We start from the raw sequence: 26,176 nt of genomic DNA on the forward strand, positions 1-26,176 counted from the left end.
AACAGAAATTAGTTTCATTAGTTGAGAATTTAAGTTGTCACATATGATATTGGAGATTAATCCAACAACCCATTCACTGTATCTAGCAAGGATCAAAATATTGATATGACCAATACCCAAAGTTGGGCATTGGTGCGTATCGATATCATCAATACTCTATACTTTTTTTTTTTTTTAAATTTTATAACGCTTAGAGGGGTGCCTTTGATACTTGGGACATTTAATTTTTTTTTTTTGTATTGGTGTATCCATGTATATTGGAGTTCACTGATACAGATACAATAGGGGGCGTATGGTGTTTAATACTTGGTATCTAGTCCATTACAATTCTGCTGAAAAAGTTGTTCCCTATAACCCCTTGCTTCGCTAGGATATCAGCCAAAATATTTGCTGTTCTTTCAGCTAATCTTTTCTTCTCCTTTTAAGTTTGCCTAAACATCCAAGCATGCAGGTTTTTGCATCTCATCCAAGAGATGGCTAGCTTTGAGTCCCCTTCAACCTCTACCTGCTTCAGTCCAAGCTATTTAGCTGACTTCTGCCATTGCAAGAGAGATAAAACCTCAGCTTTTAGTGAGTCCCCATGTTCAATTGGTCCTGAGTATATTGCTACCACCACACCTTCATTTCTAAAGACTCCCCCAATTCCTGAAGGTCCAGGGTTACCTACAGAGCTTCCATCAAAATTCAGGGCCCATTTGGTTTGCAGTCGGAATTGGAAACATAATGGTTTATTCCTCTCCGCCTGTTTTGTTCAGATGGGAATCGGAAGCAGCTGGAATGGATTCTCATTCCCAAGGGAGGGAAGCGAATGGCCATTCCCTCAAATGAAGGAATGGGAATGGAATGCCAAGTCTGTCCAACCAAATGGTTGGGATCAGAATGGACCATTCCAATTCTGATTTCAGACCCTATTCCAATGAACCAAATGGATCTTCAGTTTTACATTGTTATGTGAAGGGGGTTTCCACTCCGACACAACTATGTCTTTCACAATTCTGGATTTTGTCACCACTTCCCATGATCTCAGGATGTCATTCACCTAGAAGCCTTTCAAAGCTTCCAATGTTCTTACCCAATGTGCCACCTTATACTGTTTATTATGTCTTCTCTTGTGCTGTATCTCTCCTTTAATATCCGCTTATTCCTTTCTTCCAAGATAGTCCACACCAGAACTGCTCTCATTGCCCTCTACATTAGTCTTCCTCTCTTTTAGGTTGTCTTATGAAGCCAGGGCTGAATGGAATGGCCACATCTTGAGGAGGTTCCCACCTGCAACCAAAGTGGGAGCAAAAGTACTTCCAAAGACAACTCACAAAAGGACAGGAGACTATTATTAATATAAGAGTTATGTGTTTCTAATTTGACATGGATCTATAACAGAGAACTTGATCTAACCATCTGTGATAAAATATGCAGAACACCTAATAAAATTAAATTTGATAGCTCTGTTACAATGTTTGATTAGATGACCAGATTATTAATGTTTTATCAAGATATTCAATTAATTATTAACTGAAACTACTATTTGTGCAACAATAGATGTCCAAGGAGGCATATTACTCAAAACGCAGTCATTTATGCAGAATTTGCTAAATTATTTTAAATACCATATGCAAATAAGACACAAGTAGCAGACACATGTTGGGTTATAATCTCTGTTTGACTACTAATGCATACAAATACAAGTAGTTCATTATAACAAGTTTTCTAAATAATATAAATCAAAACAAAGCAAAATAAATTAATTAATCTGGTACAATTTACCTTAATTACCCTTCCTGCTTGGAAGCAACAGTGGCCATAGACAGAATAGTAAATACGTGAATGTTGTAAAGAATTTCAATATTCTGGACATGGTATCTCAGCCAGTATATGTCCACACTGCTTGATCTTGCTTTATAAAAAGGTATTTTGTACACATTATTTAAAAAGCCATATGTTTTGCCTTTTATTAGGGGCCATTTGACAGCTGAAGTGGCTGAACTGAAAAGCTTATTACTTTGTCTTTTAGTGAATAAGATTTTAAGGAGGTTGGGGTCTCCTTAATGACTACCCTTGAATATTTTATCCACTAAAAGACAAAGCAATAAGTCATTCAGTTCAGAAACTTCAGCTGAACTGAAGTATTATTGGCTGTTAAAGGTTTTAATATTTTTAATGTTCAACATGCCTCATAAATATGTCTTATTTTGGCTATGTGGAAAACGTTTTCTGAGCTCAAATTTTCCCTGTTGGTAGAGGATAGCTAGAGGAACCTATGGGGCCATGTTTAGCCCTAGATCAATTTGCCATATGGAAAATTCCTTGGTCATTCAGATTTCTTCACTAACGACTCAACTCAACTAGCTGACCCACTCCCATATATAAATGTGCATGCACGTGAAATTCTTTTTCTTTCACTTCAATTATATCTATTTCATCTAGAATTCCATGTACTCATTTTAAATATGGAAGCCTAAAAAATTTTGTATATATTCCCAAGTTGTACATAGCTTCTCAAACTTTGAATTTATTCCCAGGTTGGATAGAGTGGGATGGGGAACGATTTGAATTTGAAAATGCACCTTCTTACTCTGAAAAGAATTGGGGTTCAGCCTTTCCAAGGAAATGGTTTTGGGTAAGGATTTTTTTGTCTTATGGAATGGACAATACAAATTTTTTTCATTAATTGGAAATTGGTCGGGTTGTGTAGACATTTCGTTCCTGTGGTGTATATAAACTTACTCTTCATAGCTGCTTTATATTTATTTTTGGGTTTTGTCTGCTCAAAATTGTTCTACAGCTTCTGTTTCTTAAAGGAGCTGATAAAATTGACTTTAACGTTTGAAATTTGTTTGTTCACAGGTTTGTCTTGGTTATTTGTTACTATTAGCAGTATTACTTTTCTTTCTTTTTATGTCCATAACAAGTAGAAAACTAGTAACACCAAAACCAAAAATCCTCCATTATCAGTTTCTGTATTACATGTATTTACAGTCACAAAGGTGCAAAAAGTGCCTGATTTTAGTTTGGGATGCCTTTTTCATCATTTTCATCATATGCAGGTAATCTATTGGTAAGCATCTAAACTGGTATAGGGCCAACAGAGAACACCAAGAAAAATAATATGAAAATATAACCTGTGGCATTATGGACCGAGGTTATTTAGTTCTTTTTCACAATGTCTTGTCACTCTTCCCTAACTAAATTATATATTGCCACTTTTATATGGATATACTAAAGCAAGACTATGCTGGTTGCAAGGATTTCAGCATCATTTATACTGACTTACAAGCTTGGAAGCAAGATGAGTATCCTTCCTTTTCGCTACATAATGATTATTTGTTTTATGATACCCACTTATGTCTACCAAATACCTCTTTACGAGACTTTGTTATTTGGGAGTTACATGCTAGAGGTATAACAGGTTTTTGGTAGAGATAACTGATAAGATTGTTGCTATGGTGGAAGATGGGTTTTATTAGCCTAGTTTGAAGAATGATGTTGCTTATATAATAAAGTAATGCAGGACATGCCAATTTGCCTAAGGACAAAAGTAGAACACAGGGCTATATACACCCCTACTTATTCCTCATGAACCATGGCAAGATTTATCCTTGGATTGCCCAAGACTACTAGGGGTCACGATACAATCTATTTGTGGTGGATCGTTTCTCCAAGATGCCATTTCTTACCTTGCAACAAAACACATCACATATTGCTACTATATTTTTTAAAGAAGTGGTTTGACTTCATGGAGTGGCCTTCTACTATTGTATCAAATTGAGACACCAAGTGTATGAGTTATTTTTGGAAGACACTAGAAATTACTCAATACTCAGCTGCAATTCTCTACATTGTTTCACCCCTAAATAGATGGTCAAACTGAGGTAGTGAATAGAAGCTTGGGAGATCTTTTATGGTGTCTAGTTAGTGATCTTACTTCTAGATGGGAACTAGTGCTTCCAATAGCTGAGTTTGTTTATAACAGCTCAGTAAATAGATCCGCAGGAAGAAGCCCATTTGAAGTGGTGACTGTATTCAGCCTAAGTGACCAACTGACTTAGTTACCTTACCACTAGATACACGTACTAGCATTTAAGCAGAAGCATTTGCTCGGCACATAAGAGAGATACATGATGATGTTAGGAGAAAAATTGCATTGAGCAATGATTTATACAAGGATAGAGTTGATATTCATTGAGCAAATTATCAAGAGGGAGACTTGGTTATGGTACATATACAACCAGAGCATTTTCCTAAAGATGTGTATAAAAAGCTCCACTCCAAGAGTGCAGGTCCTTACAAAATCAGTAAGAAGATAAGTTCTAATACCTATGTTCTAGAGTTGCTGGATGATATGGGAATTAGTCTTATCTTCAATGTTGAGGACTTGACTCCTTACCATGGACATGTGGATTCTTTTAAGACTCCTATACCTAAGTTTCCAACTATTGCATCTCCAAATGGCATTCTAGAGGACCACTGTTGAAGATTTTCATCGTCTCAACCCAGATCTTTATGAAAGATACCATGCTTTTAGCTTGCCGGGGTCGAGTTCTTTCAAGCTAGGGAGAGATGATAGGAATCGATCAGCACTCTTGAAGACTTATTCTAGAAAGAAGAAGGCCTTACAACAGGTCCTGATATGGCATAGTGATGGTACTTGGGATTTGGACTGAATTGGACACCAAGGGTATTTTTGTTATTTTATAATTTTTTTGTAGGGTCCAGTTATAAGGTTTGATCGTCTATTTATAGCTTGCTTATGTTTAAAATTTCAGAGTCATTGCATAAGTAGGATTAGAGTTATTGAGCCTTCTTTGAATTGAAACAGGATAAGGCAGCTTAGTTTGAGTCCTACTAGTATTATTGAGTTTAACATTTTGACTCCTAGGATTATTATGAGTTTAGAGTCTATAAATATGTATGAACATTTTACACAAAGAGAATGAAGTTTATTGAGTTTTCTTCAGCTTATGCCAATTATGGTGAGTGATTCTAATGCCCTAGAGTGATTCCAGGCACCTCGTGAGTGATTCTGGGTACTTTCTCTTTTCTTTCTATTCCTCTTTTCTTTCTTATTCCTTCAAGAAGTCATTACATCCATCAACAACCATAAATTTCTGATCAAAGAAGACCATTCAACATTCTCTAAGGACTAGAATTGAGCTGGTCCTACATTAGTGTGGAAGACTATCCCTGCTGCGGTAATTGAATCTATTTGGGCAGAGAGATACTACAGACTATTTGTAATAGGAGGAACTCTGAAGATCTTATCTGATTTGTAGTGGGTAAAATTGGGTCTTGGCCTCCTGGGTTTTGGTCGAAAAGGAGTTTAAGCATCAGAATAATTTTCTGTCACAAAGGATTTGTAGTGTGGCTCCTTTCCTGGGGTGGGGTTTGTGTGTGTATGCTCCTGCCATTTGGGCCTGTTGTGCCTTGTTGTTCTTGTTCTTGCAATAAATTTTTTACCTTACCAGTGGAGTTTTCGGTCTTTTCATCATTCCTCTTTTGGTTAATAAGGTTGCAGTAATAATGTCATAAGAGTCTTACTGTAGTTTGCAGATATTAGTATTTTTTCACAAAATTTACAATTTGTAACAATACTAGGTGATGATGATAATTCGCTTAAGGAGATCAACAAGTGCATGTATTGAAATAGTGGATGGAGTACTTATATTTGTATCATTTTACACTATGCAAAACAAACAAATGCACTCATGTTCTGTTAATTATTTATATGTTGGCAATGAAGGCTATGCATGTTTTAGCTGTGTGTTTGTATGTTAAGTCTTTAAGCCTTTTTATTAACCTTTTTTGGTCATGAAAGCCTTTCTATTAAACTTGTAACTGGGAGTTAATAGTTGGGAGATTATTTCAGGTTCAATGTAATGTTTTTCAAGGTGCAAGTGGAGAAGTTGCTCTAACTGCTGCTGGAGGGCTGAGAGAACTCCCTGGATTGGCTGATACTTTTGAAAATGCTGCATTGGTTTGCTCTCTACCATAACTACATATTTTTTTTTTATCAATAATAGAAATTTTCATTAGAAATATTTAAAAAACTACAAGATAGGGAGAGATATAGTTTCTTAACTCTTCATAGACAAAAAAAAAAAAAGAAAAAAAAGAAAAAAAGAAAAAAAAACTATTACAATTGAGCCCAAAACAAACTGGTTCCTCCCCACCCCTTGTTTTACTAAGACATCATCAAAACCATTTGCTGCGCTTTTAACCTGTTGGAATGTTTACATTTACGTTTTCATTCTGCTTAGTTAGGGTCAGTTTGGTCTGGTTAAAATAGCTTTTTTTTTTTTTTTTTTTTTTTTTATCTCTGTTTATGTACTTAAACTACAGCAGGGGCATAAGGGTCTTTTCCCTTTTAATTATGGCTGCCCTATATATAATAACGTAAGCTGGCACCGCTAGACAGATTAGAACTCTCCAAACATTTCTTCTTCTCCTCTCCCTTCTCTCTTCTCTTCTTCCTCATTTCTCCATTTTTTCTTTGCTAATAAAGAAGTTCTTTCTTCTTTATCTTGCTGTCTTCTCCAAACTGAGATCAGAGAAGTTGACCTACGACTAGTACAAGTTTATTTTACCTTTTTTTTTTCTTTTCTCTTGGTCATGTACCAAGAAAAACCTTATGAAACAAGACTGCTGAATGCTGTAAGAGGAATTGTGAGGTACAAACCTCTTTTCTGTGGATCGTGTGATCCTGTACCTGAGAACAGGATACCTGTAGGTCATGAATGACCTATTTTTCCCTGTTTTTGGTGTGACTACACAGTTTTATGATCTCTCCTGGTAGTTGGTGTGTTTAGATGGTCTTGAAATTGATGGACTGTGACTGTTAAACCTGTGTAGTGCTGAAATCAACTTTTTTTTTTTGGAGAATTGGAGCTGGTCTATGTTCAGATTGTGTCTAGACCGGAGTGTGCATGTGGACTGCATCTCTGGTGTGTTTCTAGGATTTTTGTGGGGTGTCATGAGGGATCTTAAGGTGTGTGTTGAAACTAAATAGCATTTTGAATCATGTCCTCTGAGAATTCTGCAACTTCTGGGGTTTTAGGAGGTCAAAACGGAATGAGTGGGGGGATGGATATGAGTTTCTCCATGGCTGTAATTCCCTTTGATGGATTAAACTACCTTGAATGGTCTAGGGGAATTAAACTCTACATTACTGCTAGGGGGGGGGATGGGGTATATTAATGATAAAGTGAAGGAACCAAAGACTAGAAGTGCTGAATATGATAGATGGAGCCAAGAAAATAGTATGGTGATGTTGTGACTCTTGGTTTCCATGCTGCAACAAGAAAGACCTTTGTGTGGGCTGAAACAACTTGTGAAATATGGGAATAAGAAAAATCTACTTATTCGGAGCAGAGACATAATGCAAAGATATACCAATTGCAAGCTGAATCCTTCACTTGCAAGCAGGGGGAGAGAAGTCTCTCAGTGTACTACTCAGATCTGACATCAATCTAGAAGGAACTGGATCATTATCAAAATGTGAATTGGAAGTGTGATGAAGATGCAATGGCCTATAAATCACTTGTCTCCCAGTAATGAGTATTTGCTTTTCTTTTGGGGCTGAATCCTACATATGAATCTATTAGGGTACAAATCTTGGGAAGTAAGGACTTTCCTTCAGTTCAGGAAGTTTATGCCTTAGTTCAGTTTGAGGAGAGTAGAAGAAGTGTGATGAATTGTATAGAGGGGGAGCAGGTTGCACTAGCAGTTTGAGGAGGTACAAATTCAAATGTCGGAGGTTCTTTTAAGAAGGGTGATTCACAAAAGAGAGTGGACGACAAAGACAAGCTTTGGTGCACTCACTGTTAGAAGTCCAGGCACACTAGAGACACATGTTGGCACCTCCATGGCAAGCCTAAATGGACTCAAGAATTGAGTAAGAAATCAGCATTTGATCAGAGTTTGAATCCAACCCAGCAAAATCAAAAGAAATATAACTCAGCAAATGTGGCATCTCAAGAGACTAGTCCCATGGTACCTTGGGAGCGACACTCTGGTTCTGATCCCAAGGAAGAGATTATCAACTCTTTTTGTGACCATTTGGAGTTATATGGTAGGACACTTCGCCAAATAGATTCTGGTGGCCGTAACTCCTACCTCCTTTGTGTCTATATTAGGTAACACTGCCACTGCTTTCCATGTGTCATCTCATACGCCTGACTCCTCCTGGATAATTGACTCTAGAGCCTCAAACCACACGACTGGCAAGTCAACTTTATTTCAAGCATATAACCTCCTCTCTGGAAAGATAAGGTGAGATTGGCTGATGGATCATTCTCCACCATAGCCAGTCAAGAAACCATCTCCCTTCCTTTTGGTCTTACCCTTTCTAATGTGTTGCATGTTCCTAAATTACCTATCAATTTACTTTCCATTAGCAATATTACTCACTCCTTCAATTGTTTAGTGACCTTCTTTCCTTCTTTGTGTGTGTTTCAAGATTTGGCCTTGGGGAAGGCGATTGGTAGAGGAAAAATGGTGGATGGTTTCTACGTGTTAGAGAATAAAACCGGTCTTATGGCTACAGAGTCTTTAAGTTCATCTAGTGAGAGCCACGCTTACTTATGGCATAGTCATCTTGGTCATCTTTCTTTTGAGTCATTAAAACTTATGTTTCTAGAGTTATTTTAAGTCTGTCTATTAGTGAGTTACAATTCCGACATGTCAATTGAGCAAACATTGTAGAAATTCTTTCCCTTTAAGAAATAAAATATCTGAATTTCTGTTTCATATTGTCTATTCTGATGTTTGGGGCCTTGTTACTCTACCTTTTGAGATTGGATATGTGGTCCCTTGTGATGATTGTGAGAGAGAGAGAGAGAGAGAGAGAGAGAGAGAGAGAGAGAGAGAGAGAGAGAGAGAGAGGTACGGATGATAGAAAGGAGAGGCAAAAAACTCAGTATTGGCAGCCACTAGTTTTCTATTTATATTAAACTTTATAAAGAGGCAAAAATAAAAGTGTGCCCCTGGCGGCATATCCTAGAATAAGAACATTAAGAAAAGAAGAAAAGAAAGTAAACTGAAACTGTCCCACTAACATCAATTACAGGAACACTCAAGCCTTACAACACTCCCCCTCAAGTTGGGCTGAAGATGTCTATCATGCCTAGCTTGTCACATAGCTCATTGTGCCGTGAACACGGAAGTCCTTTTGTGAGGACGTCAGCAAGTTGTTCCTTGGTGTTGACATAAGGGATACAAATTTCCCTTTTTTCCAGTTTCTCTCTTGTGAAGTTCTTATCCACCTAAATATGCTTAGTCCTCTCATGTAGGACCGGGTTGTTGGCGATGTTTATTGCAGCCTTGTTGTCACAGTAAAGAGACACAGGATTATGAATAGCAACCCCAAGCTCACCTAGGAGGTTTTTTAGCCAAAGGACTTCAACCACCCCATGTGCCATAGCTCTATACTCAGCGTCAACACTTGATCTTGCTACCACACTTTGCTTCTTGCCCTTCCAGGTCACCAGATTTCCTTCCACAAATGTGCAATACCCACTATTGGACTTTTTGTTATCCACTACTCCTGCCCAATCAGCATCTGTAAAGACTTCCACCTTCAGGTGATTGTGTTTACTAAATAGTAGGCCTGTTTCTGGATGTTTCTTCAGGTATCTAAGGATTCTCTCTGCTGCCTCCATGTGTGGTTTCTCAGGAGAATGCATAAACTGGCTCAGAACTCCAACTGAATAGGCAATATCTGGACGGGTCATGGATAGATAAATCAGCTTACCCACTAACCTTTGGTATTGCTTTACATCTTTTAGAGGTTCACCAATACAGTCACCTAGCTTGTGGTCCGCATCCATAGGAGTGTCTGCTGGCCTTGCACCTAACTTACCCGTATCCCGTAATAGATCAAGGGTTCCTTTGAGAGACAAAGATACCCCTTTTTGAACGGGCAACTTCGATCCCAAGGAAATACTTTAGGAGTCCTAGATCTTTCACTTCAAATTTGGATGCAAGGAATTGTTTCAATTTCTGTATCTCTGAACTCCAACTCCCTGTAAGGATGATGTCGTCTACATACACTATCAATACAGCAACCTGCTCCTGACATCTCTTCACAAAAAGTGTATGGTCAAATTGGCACTGTTGGAACCCCATCTCTTGAACTACCATGTGAAACTTACTGAACCAGGCTCTGGGAGACTGTTTTAAGCCATAGAGAGACTTCCGTAGCTTGCACACCTTGTTTTCACTTCCCTTGGCGGAGAATCCAGGAGGTTGAACCATGTATACCTCTTCAAGTCACCATTCAGGAAGGGATTCTTGATGTCCAGTTGATGCAATCCCCAGTCAAAGTTGGCAGCTAAGGATAGGAGAACCCTAATCGAGTTCATCTTAGCCACTGGGCCAAAAGCCTCATCATAGTCAACTCCATATACCTGTGTGTACCCTTTGGCTACTAGTCTTGCTTTGTACCTTTCAACTATTCCATCTGCCTTGTGCTTAACTGTGAACACCCATCTGCACCCCACGGGTTCTTTCCCCTCTGGAGGATCCACCAATTCCCAAGTCTGATTTTTGTGGAGGGCATCAATCTCCTCCTTCATGGCATCTATCCACTCAGGGAATTTTAAGGCTTTTGCAGCATTCTTGGGATCAGGGATGCAGTCAACTGCTGATAGGAAGGCTCGATACAAGGGAGAGATGTCATAGGAAACAAAGTGGGTAATGGGGTGTTTGGTAGTGCACGACCTGACTCCCTTTCGTTGAGCAATAGGGATGTCTAGGTCGTCCACAGTGGGAGAAGGGTTAGGGGTTGGACTTACCTCTTGGGATTCTGATGATGTCAGTTGCTCAGTGTTTGGTTGCTCCACATTTCTATCACACTGCTGATCTCTTCGACGAGTACGCTGGAAGACACGGAAGGGAGTGAGGTCCGAAATAGAAGGAAGGGACACCTGAACCTGCTTCTCCTCTTCCACACTACGGCTCTCCCCCCTGAGGAGAAGGAGGGAAGAATGAATCGGACTCAAAGAAGGACACATTCATAGACACAAAATATTTACGACTAATTGGATCAAAACACCGATACCCCTTTTGAGAGGATGGGTACCCTAGGAAGATACAAGGAATGGACCGAGGATCTAACTTACCTCTGGATGGAGACAAATCGTGGACAAAGGCCCGACAACCAAAGACTCTCATGGGGATGGAAAATAAAGGAGACTGAGGGTACAATAACTGATGAGGGGCCATGTAATTTAATACTTTGGAGGGCATGCGGTTGATGACATACGCAGATGTAAGTATAGCATCCACCCAAAACCTCCTTGGGACATTCATGTGGAACATCATCCCGCGGGCTATCTCAAGGAGGTGTCTGTTTTTTTCTTTCTGCAACCCATTTTGCTGTGGTGTTCTGGCGCACGAGCTTCTATGAATAGACCCATGGGAGGCAAAGAACTCATTTAGTTCCCCATGGAAGTATTCCTTCGCATTATCGGATTGGAAGATCTGTATTTCAACATGAAATTGTATAAACACCATCCTCTGGAAGTCTTGCACTATCTTTGGAACCTCGTCTCTGCTATGCATAGGGATTACCCATGTATAGCGAGAGTAATCATCAATCAATGTAATAAAGTATCGATGTCCACCCTTAGATGTTACATTTGTAGGCCCCATACATCAGAATACACAATATGAAAAGGAACATTTGATCTTTTATTGTTGGAATGAAAGGTTGTTCTACATTGTTTACTCAACTGACACGTTTGACACATGAAATCTGACACTGAACACGACTTAAATAAAAGTGGAAACAAACATTTTATTACTTCAAAAGAAACATGACCTAAACGACTGTGCCACAACAAAATTTAACTCTTATTTGACTGACTATGTGACTCTGAGGATGACACAGAAAGACCAGCTTTGTTGTCGAGAATGTAGAGACCATCCACTAGGCTTCCTCTACCAATCGTCCTCCCAGAGGTTAGGTCCTGAAAGACACATGAATCAGCAAAAAAGGTTACACTACAGTTTAAAGAACTTGTAATGCTACTAATGGAAAGCAAATTTATGGGAAGTTGAGGGACATGCAATACACAATTCAGGTTAAGGCCATGGGGAAGGGATATCGATCCTTGACCTGCAATGGAAGAGAAGGAACCATTGGCAAGTTTCACTCTATCCCTTCCTGACAAAAGGCTATAAGAATGGAATAGGTTAGGCTTACCGGTCATGTGATTTGAGGCCCCTGAGTCAATAATCCAAGGGGAATCTGTGGGAGTGACATGGAATGCAGAAGCCACATTACCTGAAGTAAATGCAAAGGAGGTAGAGGGAGTACCAGTGATTGAGCTATCCAATTGCCGCAATGCCCTACCATAAGATTCCAGATGCTCTCTGAATGAATTCATTATATCCTCCTTGGGGTCAAGTTTATTAGGAGAGTCTCGGGTACTACCGACAACTTGAGTATCTTGGGTTGTCACATGTGCTGCACTAGTTCTTTTCACGTGACCTTTACCCTGTTCTTGATTCTTTGCTGCCAACTTGGGTTTCCCGTGGATGTCCCAATAGGTGTCACGTGTATGTCGTGACCTTCTACAATGGGTACAAAAGAGTTTATCTTTATCATCTGCCTTCTTAGGATCACCTTTCTTCCCTGTTGGGCTGTTATTCACCGCAGCCAAGGCAACTTGTTGCTCCCCCTCTGCTGTAACCATCACACTCCACATGCTTTCTTCAGATTGGACAAGGGAGTATACTTCATGCACTGTAGGCAATTCTTTGCTTCCTAGAATCTGTACCCTTAATGGTTCATATATAGGGTTCAGCCCTAACAAGAAAGCAAACACCCGTTGCTGAGAGATCAGCTTCCTGTAGGCCTTAGCATCATCATCGTGCTTCCACTCTATGGCCTAATAATGGTCCAACTCCTTCCATATGGTGGTAAGAGCCGAATAATACGAGGACAAGCTACGGTTTCCCTGTTTACAGGTAGAAGACTCAGCTTGTAGTTGGTAAATCTTGGCATAATGCCTTTGCTCAGAATATGTACTTCTGGCTTGTTCCTAAATCTCACTGGCAGTGTCTGCCCACATAAAATTCTTCTTCACATCAGGTTCCATTGTTGCAAGGAGCCAAGACATCACCATACTGTTTTCTTGGTCCCACCTATCATGTTCAGCTGTATCACTCATAGGTTCTTTCACCCTTCCGTTGATGTAACCGGCCTTACCCCTTGCTGTTACATAGAGTTTTACACTCTTAGCCCACTCCAGGTAGTTCAGACCATTCAAGGGGGTGATTGGCATGGGAAAGACCATGGTTTCACCTCCCATACCTGCTGTGTTGCGGGTTGAGGTGTTCCCCAATGAGGTCAGTTCCTGACTTGCCATTGAAAGTTACAACCAACCAGTCCAAATGCCACCTAACAGCACAACTGCCACAACTGGAATGTGGCAACTCAGGGTCTACTCCTAGGATGTGAGCAACAAGCTATTCAATACTGTTGAGAGCACAAGAACTACTGCTGAGAATGAGAAATCAGTCACCAAGAACTACTGCTGAGAATGAGAAATCGGTCACTACAACGTCCAAACAGAACAACAAGGAGTCCAGTCATCGGTTTAGCACCACCAACACAGACATTACTGTCAGTCCGAATGTGGTTCCCCCACTCTAACCAACCAATTATTCAAACTAGTAACCATGTAATCAAGGCCTAAGCCCTACGCACCATTGGATAAAGAATACTGAAATAAACTGAAACAAAACCACACCTGTTCAACACTAGATTAGAACCTGCTAGGGTTTCACTGCACCATCAACACCCTTCTTCAATTAGGGTTTCATCTGACCAGCACCATCCCACGGCCAGACACAACTAGGGTTTTCAGTAACTGTCGCATGGAGCCACTAGGGTTTCAGCAGAAGTACAGCCGCAAGACTGACTAGGGTTTCTGCAAGCACAATCGCCAGAGAGAATTAAAAAGAAAACAAGCCGCTGCTAGATTTTTTTCCTTTTCCTTCTAAAACAAAAGTAGTCACGTCCCAATCCCCTTCGGAAAGACTGATGCTAGGATCGCAGGTCTTCTCCAGCCCAGAAGTTCCGCTCTGATACCATGTGGTCCCTTGTGATGATCGAGAGAGAGAGAGAGAGAGAGAGAGAGAGAGAGAGAGAGAGAGAGAGAGAGAGAGAGAGAGAGAGAGAGAGGTACGGATGATAAAAAGGAGAGGCAAAAAACTCAGTACTGGCAGCCGCTAGTTTTCTATTTATATTAAACTTTATAAAGAGGCAAAAATACAAGTATGCCCTTGGCGACATATCCTAGAATAAGAACAATAAGAAAAGAAGAAAAGAAAGTAAACTAAAACTATCCCACTAACATCAATTACAGGAACACTCAAGCCTTATAACAGGATATAAGTATTTCATTACTTTGATTGGTGACTACTCTAGATATACATGGGTTTATCCTATGTGATCTAGAGATGAAGTGCCAAAGATTGTGAAAGATTTTCAACGCATTATTTTTATTCAATTCCAAATTGAGGTTCATATTTTCCAGTCGGACAATGCAAATGAGTACTTCCATAGTAATCTCACGGAGTTTTTTGCTTCGTGTGGATCTCTTCCTCGAAGCACTTGCGGTAGGATACCCTAGCAAAATGGTGTCGTTGAAAGAAAAAATCATCTTCTTGAAGTGGCTCATGGTTTATTATTCAATATGCATGTTCTGAAACGCTTTTATATGGATGTTGTTGTGTGTGTTGCATATATCATCAACCATATACCATCTCGGTTACTAGAGTATAAGGCCCCACATCAACTGTTGTTTCCTATGATTGTTCTATCCCCTATTCCAATGCGTGTCGTTGCTTTGTTTATGACTTGTCCCCTACTTGCGGTAAGCTCGATCCTCGTGCCATTCCTTGTGTTTTTCTTAGTTACCCTTCATCTCAAAAGGGCTATTGATGCTATGATCTTGCTTCACGCTAGTACTATGTCTCAATGGATGTGTCCTTTGAGAGTCAACATTTTTTCTCGGTTTCTCTTCAGGGGGAGAGTAGTGTTGAGGAGAAACACACCAAGGTTCAATTACCTCATCTTCCCGATCCTCCTCCATTTGTATCTTTCTTTGTTGCCATAAGATCCAATAAAGTTCAAGAGCTGTGGAACCTGAATCTATGCAACCAACATCATTAGACTCTCCAAAGGCATATATCCTCATCATCAACCAGGTACACTTGTTCCCATTGATATGCCTGATCCTCTTGATATTGATCCCCCTGTTATTGATGATTTTGACGTTCCTATTGCTAAAAGAAAGGGTGTTAGATCTTGTACTACTAATCCTTCCTATCTCTCACTTTGTGTCCTATGATCATATCTCACCTTCATATCATGTGTTTCTTTTCTTCGTTGATAATGTTTCTATTCCTAAGAATGTGACAAAAGCTTTATCTAAACCCGAATGGACAGATGTAATGAAGGAAGAAATTAATGCCCTACACAAAAATGACACTTGGGAGTTGGTGGATCTTCATGAAGGAAAGAAACTAGTGGGATGCAAGTGGGTGTTCACAGTTAAGCATAGGGCTGATGGTACGATAGAAAGGTACAAAGCCAGGTTGGTGGCCATTACACAGGTATATGGAGTAGACTATGCAGAGACCTTTGCTCCAGTAGCCAAGATGAATTCTATCAAAATCCTCATTTCACTGACAACTAATCTTGACTGAGAACTTCTCCAGTTGGACATAAAAAATGCATTCTTGAATGGTGACCTAGAGGAGGTGTACATGACTCAACCTTTGGGTTTTTGTGCCAAAGGTAGTGAGCAGAAGGTGTGTAGGTAAAAAAATCATTATTTGGGTTGAAACAATCACATTGGGCCTGGTTTATTAAGATTCACTTAGTTGTACACCAAATGGGGTTCAGACAATGCCAATCAAATAATACTCTGTTTGTGAAGAAGGGTGAAGGAAAAGTTGTAGCTTTAATTGTGTATGTTGATGACATAGTGGTCACAGGAGATTGGAAGATTGTAATACAGAAACTGAAGAATTTTTTAGCCACTCAATTCAAGATGAAAGATCTAGGTCCCTTACGTTATTTCCTTGGAATCGAAGTCGCCTGCTCTCAAATGGGCTTTTATTTATTTCTCAAAGGAAATATGTACTAGATCTATTAGAGGATACAAGCAAGTTAGGGGTGAAGTCAATTGATTCACCCATTGAACCTAACCATCAATTGGGAGACAGTCAGGGGGAGGTTTTGAAAGATGTGAAGAAGTTCCAAATACTTGTAAGGAGACTCTTATATTTGTCTATGACCAGGCTTGATATTGCCTATGTAGTGGGTTAGTCAGTTCATGCATAATCCTAAGACAACTCACTTTGAAGTTGCAGAAAAGATCCTTAGATACCTTGAGAAGTTCCCAAGAGCTGGTTTTCTATTCTAGAAACATGGGCGTTTGAAGGTTGAAGTGTATACAAATGCTGACTGGGCAGGGGCAGTCAATGGCAGAAAGTCTACCAATGGGTATTGTACCTTTGTAGGAGGAAATTTAGTCACTTGAAGAAGGAAGAAGCAAAGTGTGGTGGTTAGGTGTTGAAGCAGAATACAAAGCTATGTCTCATAGGGTTGTTGAAATCATGTGGATAAAAAACCTGTTAGGTGAACTGGGTCTTGTAGTTAACAAACCTAGGGGTGAGCATTCAGTTTTTTCGGTTCAAAACCGAACCGAAAAATCCGAAATTTAAAAAACTGATCTAGTGAAATGAAAAACTGAAACTGAAACCGATTAAACCGAACCGAATTTTTTTATCGGTTATTCTGGATATTTCAGTTAAAACCGAAATAATGGACATGAGCATGAAGCACTTATGTGCTATGTGAAACTGATAAGAGTTATCAAAATTCAAAATCACTTAAAAGTTAAAACCAAAATTGTCACTGTAACGTTATCAAAAGCTCCACCACTTCTATCCTCTGATTTCTAAACACAAATAAAAAGTCCCTTACAAAGAAATTTTGCAATCAAAAAGTTAAAACTGACGGGCTCTGCTGAGATACTCTTGACCTATACTAATATTACAAATCATTTGAAAAGAAAATACTGAGTTCTAGCCTTCTAGGTTCTATCAAAAACAGAGAAGAAGAAGATTTATTTACCTGTAACCAAATATGAACACAACAATAAGTCCTGAAAGTGAAGTATGGACTGAAGTCTGAAATCAATAGGAGTGAGTTGAGTGATGAACTAACGATTGGACTAACAGTCTATCTCTACCACACTGGGCACTGCGCACTTGGAGTCTTGGACAATAGGACTAAAGTCTAGATTTGAACTCTGGACTGAAGTTGTCGGCTCATTGCTGGCTCGCTGCCTCTCTCTCTGTCTCTCTGGAGTCTCTGAAATCCTAAGTCTCAAAGGCCAAAGGTAAACTCAGAAATCAGAAGTCACAAAGTTCAAAACAGTAAAACTAGAAGGAAGAAGTGAAGAAGAACTACTGTTTTGTTGATTGGTTTCTACGAAAAGGGAGGGAGGGCTGCAGGCTGCGGTGGCTGCCTATTCATATTCCCTCTTTTATTGGATTTATTTAATTGTTTAATAAATTTGGGCCTGAATATAGACCAATGATCTTGCCTTCACTGTCCCTAAACACCCCTCCAGTATCAGATTGGCCTGGATTCCCTACACTACTCTCATAACGCATAAGGGAATGGTAACCATGGTTTTATGTAAAATAAAAAACCAAGTCTTGGCTAGGTCCCTAAATTTATATACCATTCAGCATGCTTATTAATTGAAAGAATGACAATTCTCTTTATTGGAAACATTAAATTTTCTCTAAAAACGTGGAAAAGATAAAAAATATTTTAAACATATTAATTTCAATATTTTCAAAAATAATACTAATATAATAAGTATTTAATAGAGCAATTTCATATTCATTAGCAACAAAAGAAGGATATAATTTTATATGATAAAAATTTAAGATAGAAAGATTATTATCAAATTTTAGAGTTTAATCCTTGATCTGAAAGGTAATCATGGTGGGGGATAAGGAAACAAACAACCAAATAGAAAAAGAAGGTAAGGGAATGGAGTTCGTGCAGGCAGGTAAGTGGAGGAGATCCTTGAAGATGGAAGCAAAAAGTTTACTGTTCAAAGAGATGAGAGTCAAGGGGAAGGTAAGCTTGAAGGTAAGGGAAGAGAAAAAGGGTACAATATTGCTGGAAGGATTAGAAGTAGTCGAGTGGCTAAGAGAGTTCATAGCTGGAGCCTGTTCAAATGGTAAGCAGATAAACTGGCAGGATTTTAGTACATTAGAAGGGAGAAGATATGTTAAATGTAAGAGGAATAGAAACGGCTTTTTCATTGCTTTGTCTGAATTTTTTGGTAAGGGACGAAGGCAACTGGTGTGTCTACCAACAGGAAAACAGAGCCAAGGATGGGGGGAAGTTGACTGGTTGCTCAAAGATAGCAAATGATAAAAAAGCCTCCATAAGGGAGGAGAAGGCATATCTCAGCAACAACAATGTAGAACAAGGGCCAGTGGTCATGGCAAAAACAAAAGGCCAATGCAGAATGGTGGGAGGTCTAGAGAGAGAAAAGTGGGATAGTAAGTTTGTGATACAAGCCAAGGAAAAGGTTAATGATTGGAGGAGGGTAGCTGACTTACTGGCAACTAGGTTGAAGCTGAAGAGTGTCTTCATAGTAACCCCCTTCGATAACTATAAAGCCCTCCTAGATCCAGTAGAGAATGAATTGGAAACATCAGCTATCAATATTCAGGCTGATTTCGGATCAGTCAGTCTTTAAATGGAATCCAACATCCAACTCCAAGGATTTCTTTGTCGAAGAAGGTGTGGTGGTGTGTGTAATAGCTGATGTGACTAGTAGGATCATTACTAAGGATGACAGTGAAGATGCCATTAGGGGTTGGAGAATAGGGAGACACCAAGTCCCCGTCACCCACTTTTCGGTTTGCAGATGACCTAATGATCTTTTGTGAAGGAGGTTTTAGCGAAAATGTAGCAGACCTAAAGGAGCTAATCAAAGGATTTGAAAGTATTTCTAATTTGAGAATAAATTTGGAAAAGAGCTGCATAGCAGGTATAAATTTGGAGGTAGGGGAGGTCGAGGCTATTGCGGAGTGTCTTGAGTGTTCCACCTCTGCTTGGCCTATGTCTTACTTAGGGCTTCCTTTAGGGGCAAATCCTAGGGAGAGTAGATTTTGGACCCCAGTGATAGAAAAGTTTGAGAAGAGATTAGCCTCATGGAAGAGGAATTGTCTCTTTAGGAGGGAGAATTACCCTAATAAGAGCTACCTTGGCTAACTTACCTACCTATTTTTTGTCTATACTTAGGATACCAGTTAGGGAAGCTAGGAAACTGGAGAAGTTGATGAGAGATTTCTTATGGGAGCCGGGACAAAAAAAAAGGATCACTTGGTTTATTGGGAAATTGTGTGCAGAAGTAAAGAAGAGGGGGGGTTGGGACTTAGGAGGGTAACTGGAAAAAATCAAGCTCTGTTGGGGAAATGGTTGTGGCGATGGCTATTGGAAAGAGAGATTGTGGCATGAGGTGGTGGGAAGCATTCATGGGAGGTTAGAGAATGGATGGGATGCTGGTGTATCAAGGCAGGCTAACCTAGCAGCACCTTGGAAGGCCATTCACAACACCCTTCCTCAATTCCTCAATTTTATCAGGTATGAAGTTTGTTCTAGCAACGCTGTTCATTTTTGGGAGGATATTTGGGTAGGAGACACACCTTTAAAGGATCCGTTCCCTTTACTATTTTATGTTTCTTTGCTCAAAAAAGAGGTGGTCTCAAAATTTGTCTCACCTTTGGGAACACTCTTAGATCCTACTTGGGATTTTGGGTTTCGTAGAGGACTTAGGAGGATATCTTTTTGTCTTGCTTGGTTGTCTTAATCAGGTTTTTTTGGATCCCTCCAAGCCAGATAAGAGGGTATAGACTCCTAGACCCAATGAAACCTTCACTTGCGCTTCTTTCTTCAGGTCCATCTCTCAACTTTCTACTCACCAATCCTTTCTGTCAAAAGAAATTTGGTGCAGGCCAGTTCCCTAAAAAATTATGGTGTTTTGTTGGGAAGTATTCCATGGGAAAGTAAACACTCTAGATATCCTACAAAAGAGAAGACATTTTCTTTGTATTTCTCTTAATTGGTGTATCCTTCGTAGGGCTCACAGTGAGGATTGTTACCACCTATTAATATCTTGTCCCTTTTTTGCAGATCTTTGGGCTTGGCTACTTTCGTTGTTTGGGAGTAGTTGGAGTCTACCGGCAGAAGTTCACATGCTCTTCAACCATTCTACCTTTTATTGGCCTACAAAAATAGGGAGAATTATGTGGAGATGTGCTCGTGCTGCCTTGATTTGGACTCTTTGGGAAGAAAGGAATGCTAGAATTTTTCAAGAAAAGGAAAGGAGCAGTCAGGAGTTGAAAGACTGTGTACTGAATAGGGCAATACCTTGTCTGAAGACCTTGGAAATCTTTCATCAATTCTCCTTTAATGACCTTTGGAGAAATTGGTCAGCAGTAGTGAGGTGTTCATCCCTAAAGGAAAAATCAATTACAAGCTGGTCTCTTCCATTTGAAGGCTCATTGAAGTTGAACTTTGATGGAAGTAACATTGGTAATCCAGGATTATCCGGAATGAGGGGTGCTTTGAGAAATGAGAAGGGAGAGATTTTGTTGCTCTACTCAGGTCCCTTAGGAATTGGGGACTCCATCAGGGCAGAACTATTAGCTGCTGTACAAGGGGTGCAAGTTGCAAACCAGCTGGGAGTACAACATCTAACAATCGAGGGGGATTCCAAAGTGGTGGTGGGTTGGTTGAAAAATCCTGAAGAGGCTGTGGCGTTACAAGAATGAAATGAAGAAATTTAGTTGGTTGACAAGGAATATATTGGTCACTATACAGTGGGTGGGGAGATCAGTAAATACTTTGTCAGATGTGTTAGCCAAGCAAGGGGTAAATAGGGAAGAATTGTTTTGGGCTCAGTTATGATTCTTGCTTTTCTTTCCTAGTTTACTTGTAAGATTCAAGGAGGGGCTGCAGCTCGCGCCTCTCCCTGGGATGTTGTATGAATTCACTCTAAATCTGCTTCTGAATTAATAAATTTATTATCATTCTTCAAAAAAAAAATTAAGATAGAAAGTATTCTGTATATAGCATATAATAGAATGTGTTATGAATGATATTATAATAACACACCCACCTTGTCATTTTTTCCATCTAGGTGGGTGCCTAGCCACACATAGGTGATGCCTTGACAACTATGATGCTAACATTCCTGCACTAAAGAGGAAGTTAGCAACAACCCCATTTTCAGAACAAAAATGCACAATGTTTTCCCTTTCCTTTTCTTTGAAAGAAGTAAGGTATTATATTTCATTATAATATGGAAAAAGTGATTAGAGAAAGATCAGCACCCGTGTACACCAAGGTATCATACAATGAGAATGTACAAGATTAATAAACATTATATATCTGGAATTACAATTCATGAACAGATTATCTTTGTCAAAAAATGAGTCATAGGGCATCCCTCTAAATATTTGATTAACTAAAAGCCAAGATCATAAGAGTGCCATTGCTGCCTTTTCTATTACATCAATTGCACCAGTTCTTATTTCTCAAACACCCCCGAATGGTCCGAAAGACCACAGAAGGAATCATGTTCAATATGAATTTTCCTATCTTACTAAACCCTTTAAGATGCCAACTATGGAAAAAAGCCTCAGTTATAGCTGGGAAAAATCCTTTCACATCAAAAAATTCCTTTTCCAAGGTACTTTGCTCACAAATGATTGGACAGATTGCAAGAGATGAAATTATTTGCTGACTCCATACATGCCCAGGCATAGAACACATTGCATTGAGTCCATTATCATTACTCTCCTACTTGAGCTTTCCTTGGTTGGGCATTTTCCTAGATTAATGTCAACATCAAAAACAGTGTTGGAGAGAACATACAGAATTCATACTTGGATCTAGGAATCTGCATGGTTCACCATGATCAAGCTGTTTGAAAAAGGATTGGGTCAATGATCCTGACATGTCATATGTCTCATATCAAAACTCTCCTGTCTGATTGGTTTGGACAAATGTTTTTAACTTGCCATTGACCTAGACAGTTGAACCGTTCTGACCATCACCTGGCCCTATTTCCAGTTGCAGTTTTCCTAAAACCCACTATTTTTCCAAAAAAAAAAAAAATACTGTTCACATGGTCAGAGACCCATTGACCCAGGTGGTTGAACTATTGACCCGCTTGACCTGGTCACTAGGTCATGGGTTACAAATTACAATGTATTGAGAACTTCCAAAGACCATAACTTTGCGTTTGGTTGTCGGATGTGGTATGTTTGTTTTTTTGGCAACTTATCACAATCTATGCATCCCAAGGTGCTTTGCCCTACTATTTTTTTTTTTTCAAAAAAATGCCTTTTTTGGCCCCAAATTTCAAATTTTAGCTTTTTTGTTTATAAAAAGCAAAACTGAAATAAAAAAATATAGATTAGACCTAAAATAAGATATATATACACACACACACACATGTGCACGCTACATTTAGAATGTCATTATATATTATTTATTCTGTAATACACATATGTGTGTGTGTACATGATGATGTGTCATGGTCTGACCCATCCGACCTGGACGGTTGAACTGCTTAGTCATGGCTCGGAGGGAAAAACAGTTCAGCCTATGGGTTGGTTTTTAAAACATTGGGTTGGACACAGCTTCTCCTTGATGCTTCCATGCATTTTTATTGTTAGCTGCCACCAGACCATGGTTCCATCCAAAACCACACCTGTGAACCATTTCCAATCATGTATTGAATACCTATCATGAATTTTTTATTGGTAATTTCCATATTTAATAATTATGAGAAAAAAAGACTAATATTATCAGTAGAGGCTTGTGTAGAAAAAACCCTGAAAGGTATTGACTATGATTTGCACGCCTCTATTTCATTTTCATATTTCTATTATATCTCCCGGTTTGTGATCCCTCAATGGAATTGACTACTATTTACATCCTGTCTAGCTAAAGGATTTGCTAGACCATTGACTGATCTTTAACGAAAGGACTCAAACCCCTGATAGATGGGACCTATGTTGTGTAATGGCCTTTACATGATAGCTTTTCTATAATAATCGTCATGTCCATCTGTGTTTGTTCCTCTCTGTGACTGCTAGTGGGGAGACGGTGCAAATTAAAATATGTGGTTATAAATTTATAATTAAAAAAAAGTAATTTTGCTTCTCTTATGGTTGTTTTTGTATACTTTCATTTCTTCCAGCATTGGGTAGTCTTGAAGTCCCTATGTGTCAGGAGATTGGAATCTTCTATTTGATAAAATGATTTCAAATTGAAGGTTGTTTTCTGGTAGGGTTGAAGAATTTTATGGCTGAAAACTTCTCATGATTATAATGTATCATAGTAAGTGAATCTGCTCATTAATTTAGAAGGTTGGTAGTGGGTTAACATTTTAAAATCTCTTAATAAAAAAGCCACCTTTCGTATTGCCATTTTTCAGTAATTGAAATGTTTCTGAAGATGTTGGTTGATTTAATGTTCCCATGGATCAATATGATGGATGTATGCTATTATGCTTATCCATGTAGGTTGGAATTCACTACAGTGGAAAGTTCTATGAGTTTGTTCCATGGAATGGTGTCGTTAATTGGGAAATTGCTCCATGGGGTTATTGGCAGATGTCTGCAGAGAATGAAACACATAAGGTGATTTTATTTGTTAATTTTGTTTTGTTTCCATGCATGCAGGTGCATCTGATATTAAGTGTGACAATTTTCTTTTTCTTTTGCCTCTTCCCTTGATCATCACAATTTGCAATCCTCAAAAAGATTTTATTGAAGCACAAAAGCCACCTGAGGTCCTGTATGATATACCTCCCTTTCACACTCATACAAGGGGTAGAACTCCTAGAACCGTGTGCTAGCAACTCTAATGATTGTGAACTCAAGCAAGCCACATCAAAGAGAGAAGAAAAAGGAACCACTGGGGCACATAGAAGGCTAGAAACAAGTGATTAATTGATTCGTCTTCCTCTTCGCACATTGTTCATCTATCAGAACCTGCTGATCCATGTGATTAAGGTGATCAACCATAAGCAGTTTATCCAAGAAAACCGATGACATAGAAGTCTCTACTGTAGGAGGGATTTAGGCTCCCTGGTGCAAATCATGCCAACCTCCCCAAGACCTTACCAAGGGAAATATAGAAATATGTAACTGATAACTTTCCTATAGGATTCCATGTTACCATTATCACTATTGGGCCAAAAAGAATTCCTCAATGATGCTACCAACTTGCAAAGAGTCCTTGTGAAAACTAGGACTGGTGTTACCAATGCGATGAAGTGATAGATTGTTGTTTTGGTGTGTAGTCAATGCGATGACTCGTCAGTGCCTAGGAGGTGTCTAAGATATTGATGCAATCTTATAAATAAGTTATTATTAGATTAAGTGTGCCATGAAAGAATGGTATTGATCATTTAGTTTACAATCATTGTTTTGCAAACACAACAAGGTTAGCCTGGATAGGCTTGGATAGGGAATTATAGCCATTGTTTTCCTAAGAAAGAGTGCAACCATAACTACTAAGTATGCCCTTTGTGGAAAGACCAGCAGTACACTACTGAAATAAAACTTAAAAAACTCCTCTGTTTCCTGTTTTATTTTATATGCCACCAACCAATCATTTTCCATCACAAATATTTAAAGCAACAGCATGAACATGGGTGACTTTGTGAAAGTATTTGTGATGACAAATATTTTCTATGACCTCTAGAATTCTGCACCTTTAACATGGGGCAGAAGTGAACTGGAAGGCTTGCTAGAGTGCTTTCAGTAAGGGTAATACACCCACCAAAGGAAAGAAAACATCTTTTCCATCCCATGAATCTCTGATCAAATAAAAGGCATGGCCAGGAAACCATGTTACTATAAAAAATATTTACTCGATTTGAAGAGTAGTCTATATGAAAGAAAGGAACATACAAATTACAAACTGATCATAGACATTAATTTGTAAATAGATAAAAGTTGTAACTACAACAAAGTTTTTATTACTAATATCCATTTACAATAAATTTATGGTAGATATTTTGAAGCTTTAATTATAAACTAAGGGAATTGCTTTTGCTTGACAGGTTGAGTTAGAAGCAACTACAAAAGATCCAGGTACTACATTGCGTGCTCCTACAAAAGAAGCTGGTCTTGCTCCAGCATGCAAAGATACTTGTTTTGGTGACTTGAGATTACGGATGTCTGAAAAAAGACATGATGGCAGTGAGGGCAAGGTCTATTCCATTCCTTGTGCTTAAACATTCATTTCATAAATTAAAGTCACTCTTTCACTATAATGTGGTTGGTTTATAGTCGAAGACATGCTTGCATGTTGAACAAAATAACATGCTAATCTTTATTGAGTCTTAAGGGATTATATGGTATGGTAACTTTATGGCTTTACATACACAGATACGCCAAGTTCTGTAAGTTCAGGGACTTCCAAACCTCTTTTTTTTGTTGGTGCTGGCTATCTAGGGTCTTGGGAGGGGTAGAGTGGATACTGATCTTACCTTTGGCATTTTTATATGAAGTGGCTATTCTCAGGCTCAAACCCGCGTTCATGCTTGTCAGCCTGAGGTTTTACCATTGCAGCAAGCAGTGGCCCTATCATTGACTCATTAGGATTTAATACTTGTTATTATTAGATTTATCTCTAAACCCCTCCAAGCTATTGCTTGGCGTTTATTTGAATGCATCTTTACACTTTTATCCTGCTTCCTTGACAGATTATTCTGGATGTTACAAGCAATATGGCAGCACTTGAAGTTGGTGGAGGACCATGGTTCAACACGTGGAAAGGTAAGACATCTACTCCAGAGATTCTGAGCCAAGCTCTCAGAGTGCCAGTTGATGTCGAGGGTATTCTTGGTTTTGTTCCAATTATTAGACCCCCTGGTCTTTAGACTATTAATTGATGTCTACTCCTAGTGTTGGAGGGAATTTATTGTAAAACTATTAGGAGTTTAAAAGAAGCCCAAGTATGGTGTAGTATTTCAGTCTGGATCTTGTAACTTAAAAGTACCAACTGATTTTACTTTAAGATGGAAATTCATCCTTTCTTTTA

General features: G+C 39.0%; 1 protein-coding gene across 2 annotated transcripts in view; it reads left to right on the plus strand.

Annotated features, from left to right (window-relative positions):
* VTE1 (tocopherol cyclase, chloroplast / vitamin E deficient 1 (VTE1) / sucrose export defective 1 (SXD1)) overlaps positions 1 to 26,176 on the plus strand; it is a 31,125-nt gene extending 4,949 nt beyond the window's left edge. Inside the window, exons 6-10 of one of the 2 annotated variants that reach the window (XM_088970466.1) lie at positions 2,520 to 2,617; positions 5,864 to 5,971; positions 23,647 to 23,763; positions 25,194 to 25,343; positions 25,839 to 26,176. In XM_088970466.1, the coding sequence (XP_088826592.1) occupies positions 2,520 to 2,617; positions 5,864 to 5,971; positions 23,647 to 23,763; positions 25,194 to 25,343; positions 25,839 to 26,015 (650 nt within the window). In that variant the 3' untranslated portion in view covers positions 26,016 to 26,176. The remainder of the gene's footprint in view (positions 1 to 2,519; positions 2,618 to 5,863; positions 5,972 to 23,646; positions 23,764 to 25,193; positions 25,344 to 25,838) is intronic. The other variant, XM_088970467.1, reaches the window with a different exon arrangement.

Source organism: Nelumbo lutea, chromosome 2 (assembly GCF_056320005.1).
Source record: "Nelumbo lutea isolate HS-2025 chromosome 2, American lotus-T2T, whole genome shotgun sequence".
In the NCBI taxonomy this organism is placed as follows: domain Eukaryota; kingdom Viridiplantae; phylum Streptophyta; class Magnoliopsida; order Proteales; family Nelumbonaceae; genus Nelumbo; species Nelumbo lutea.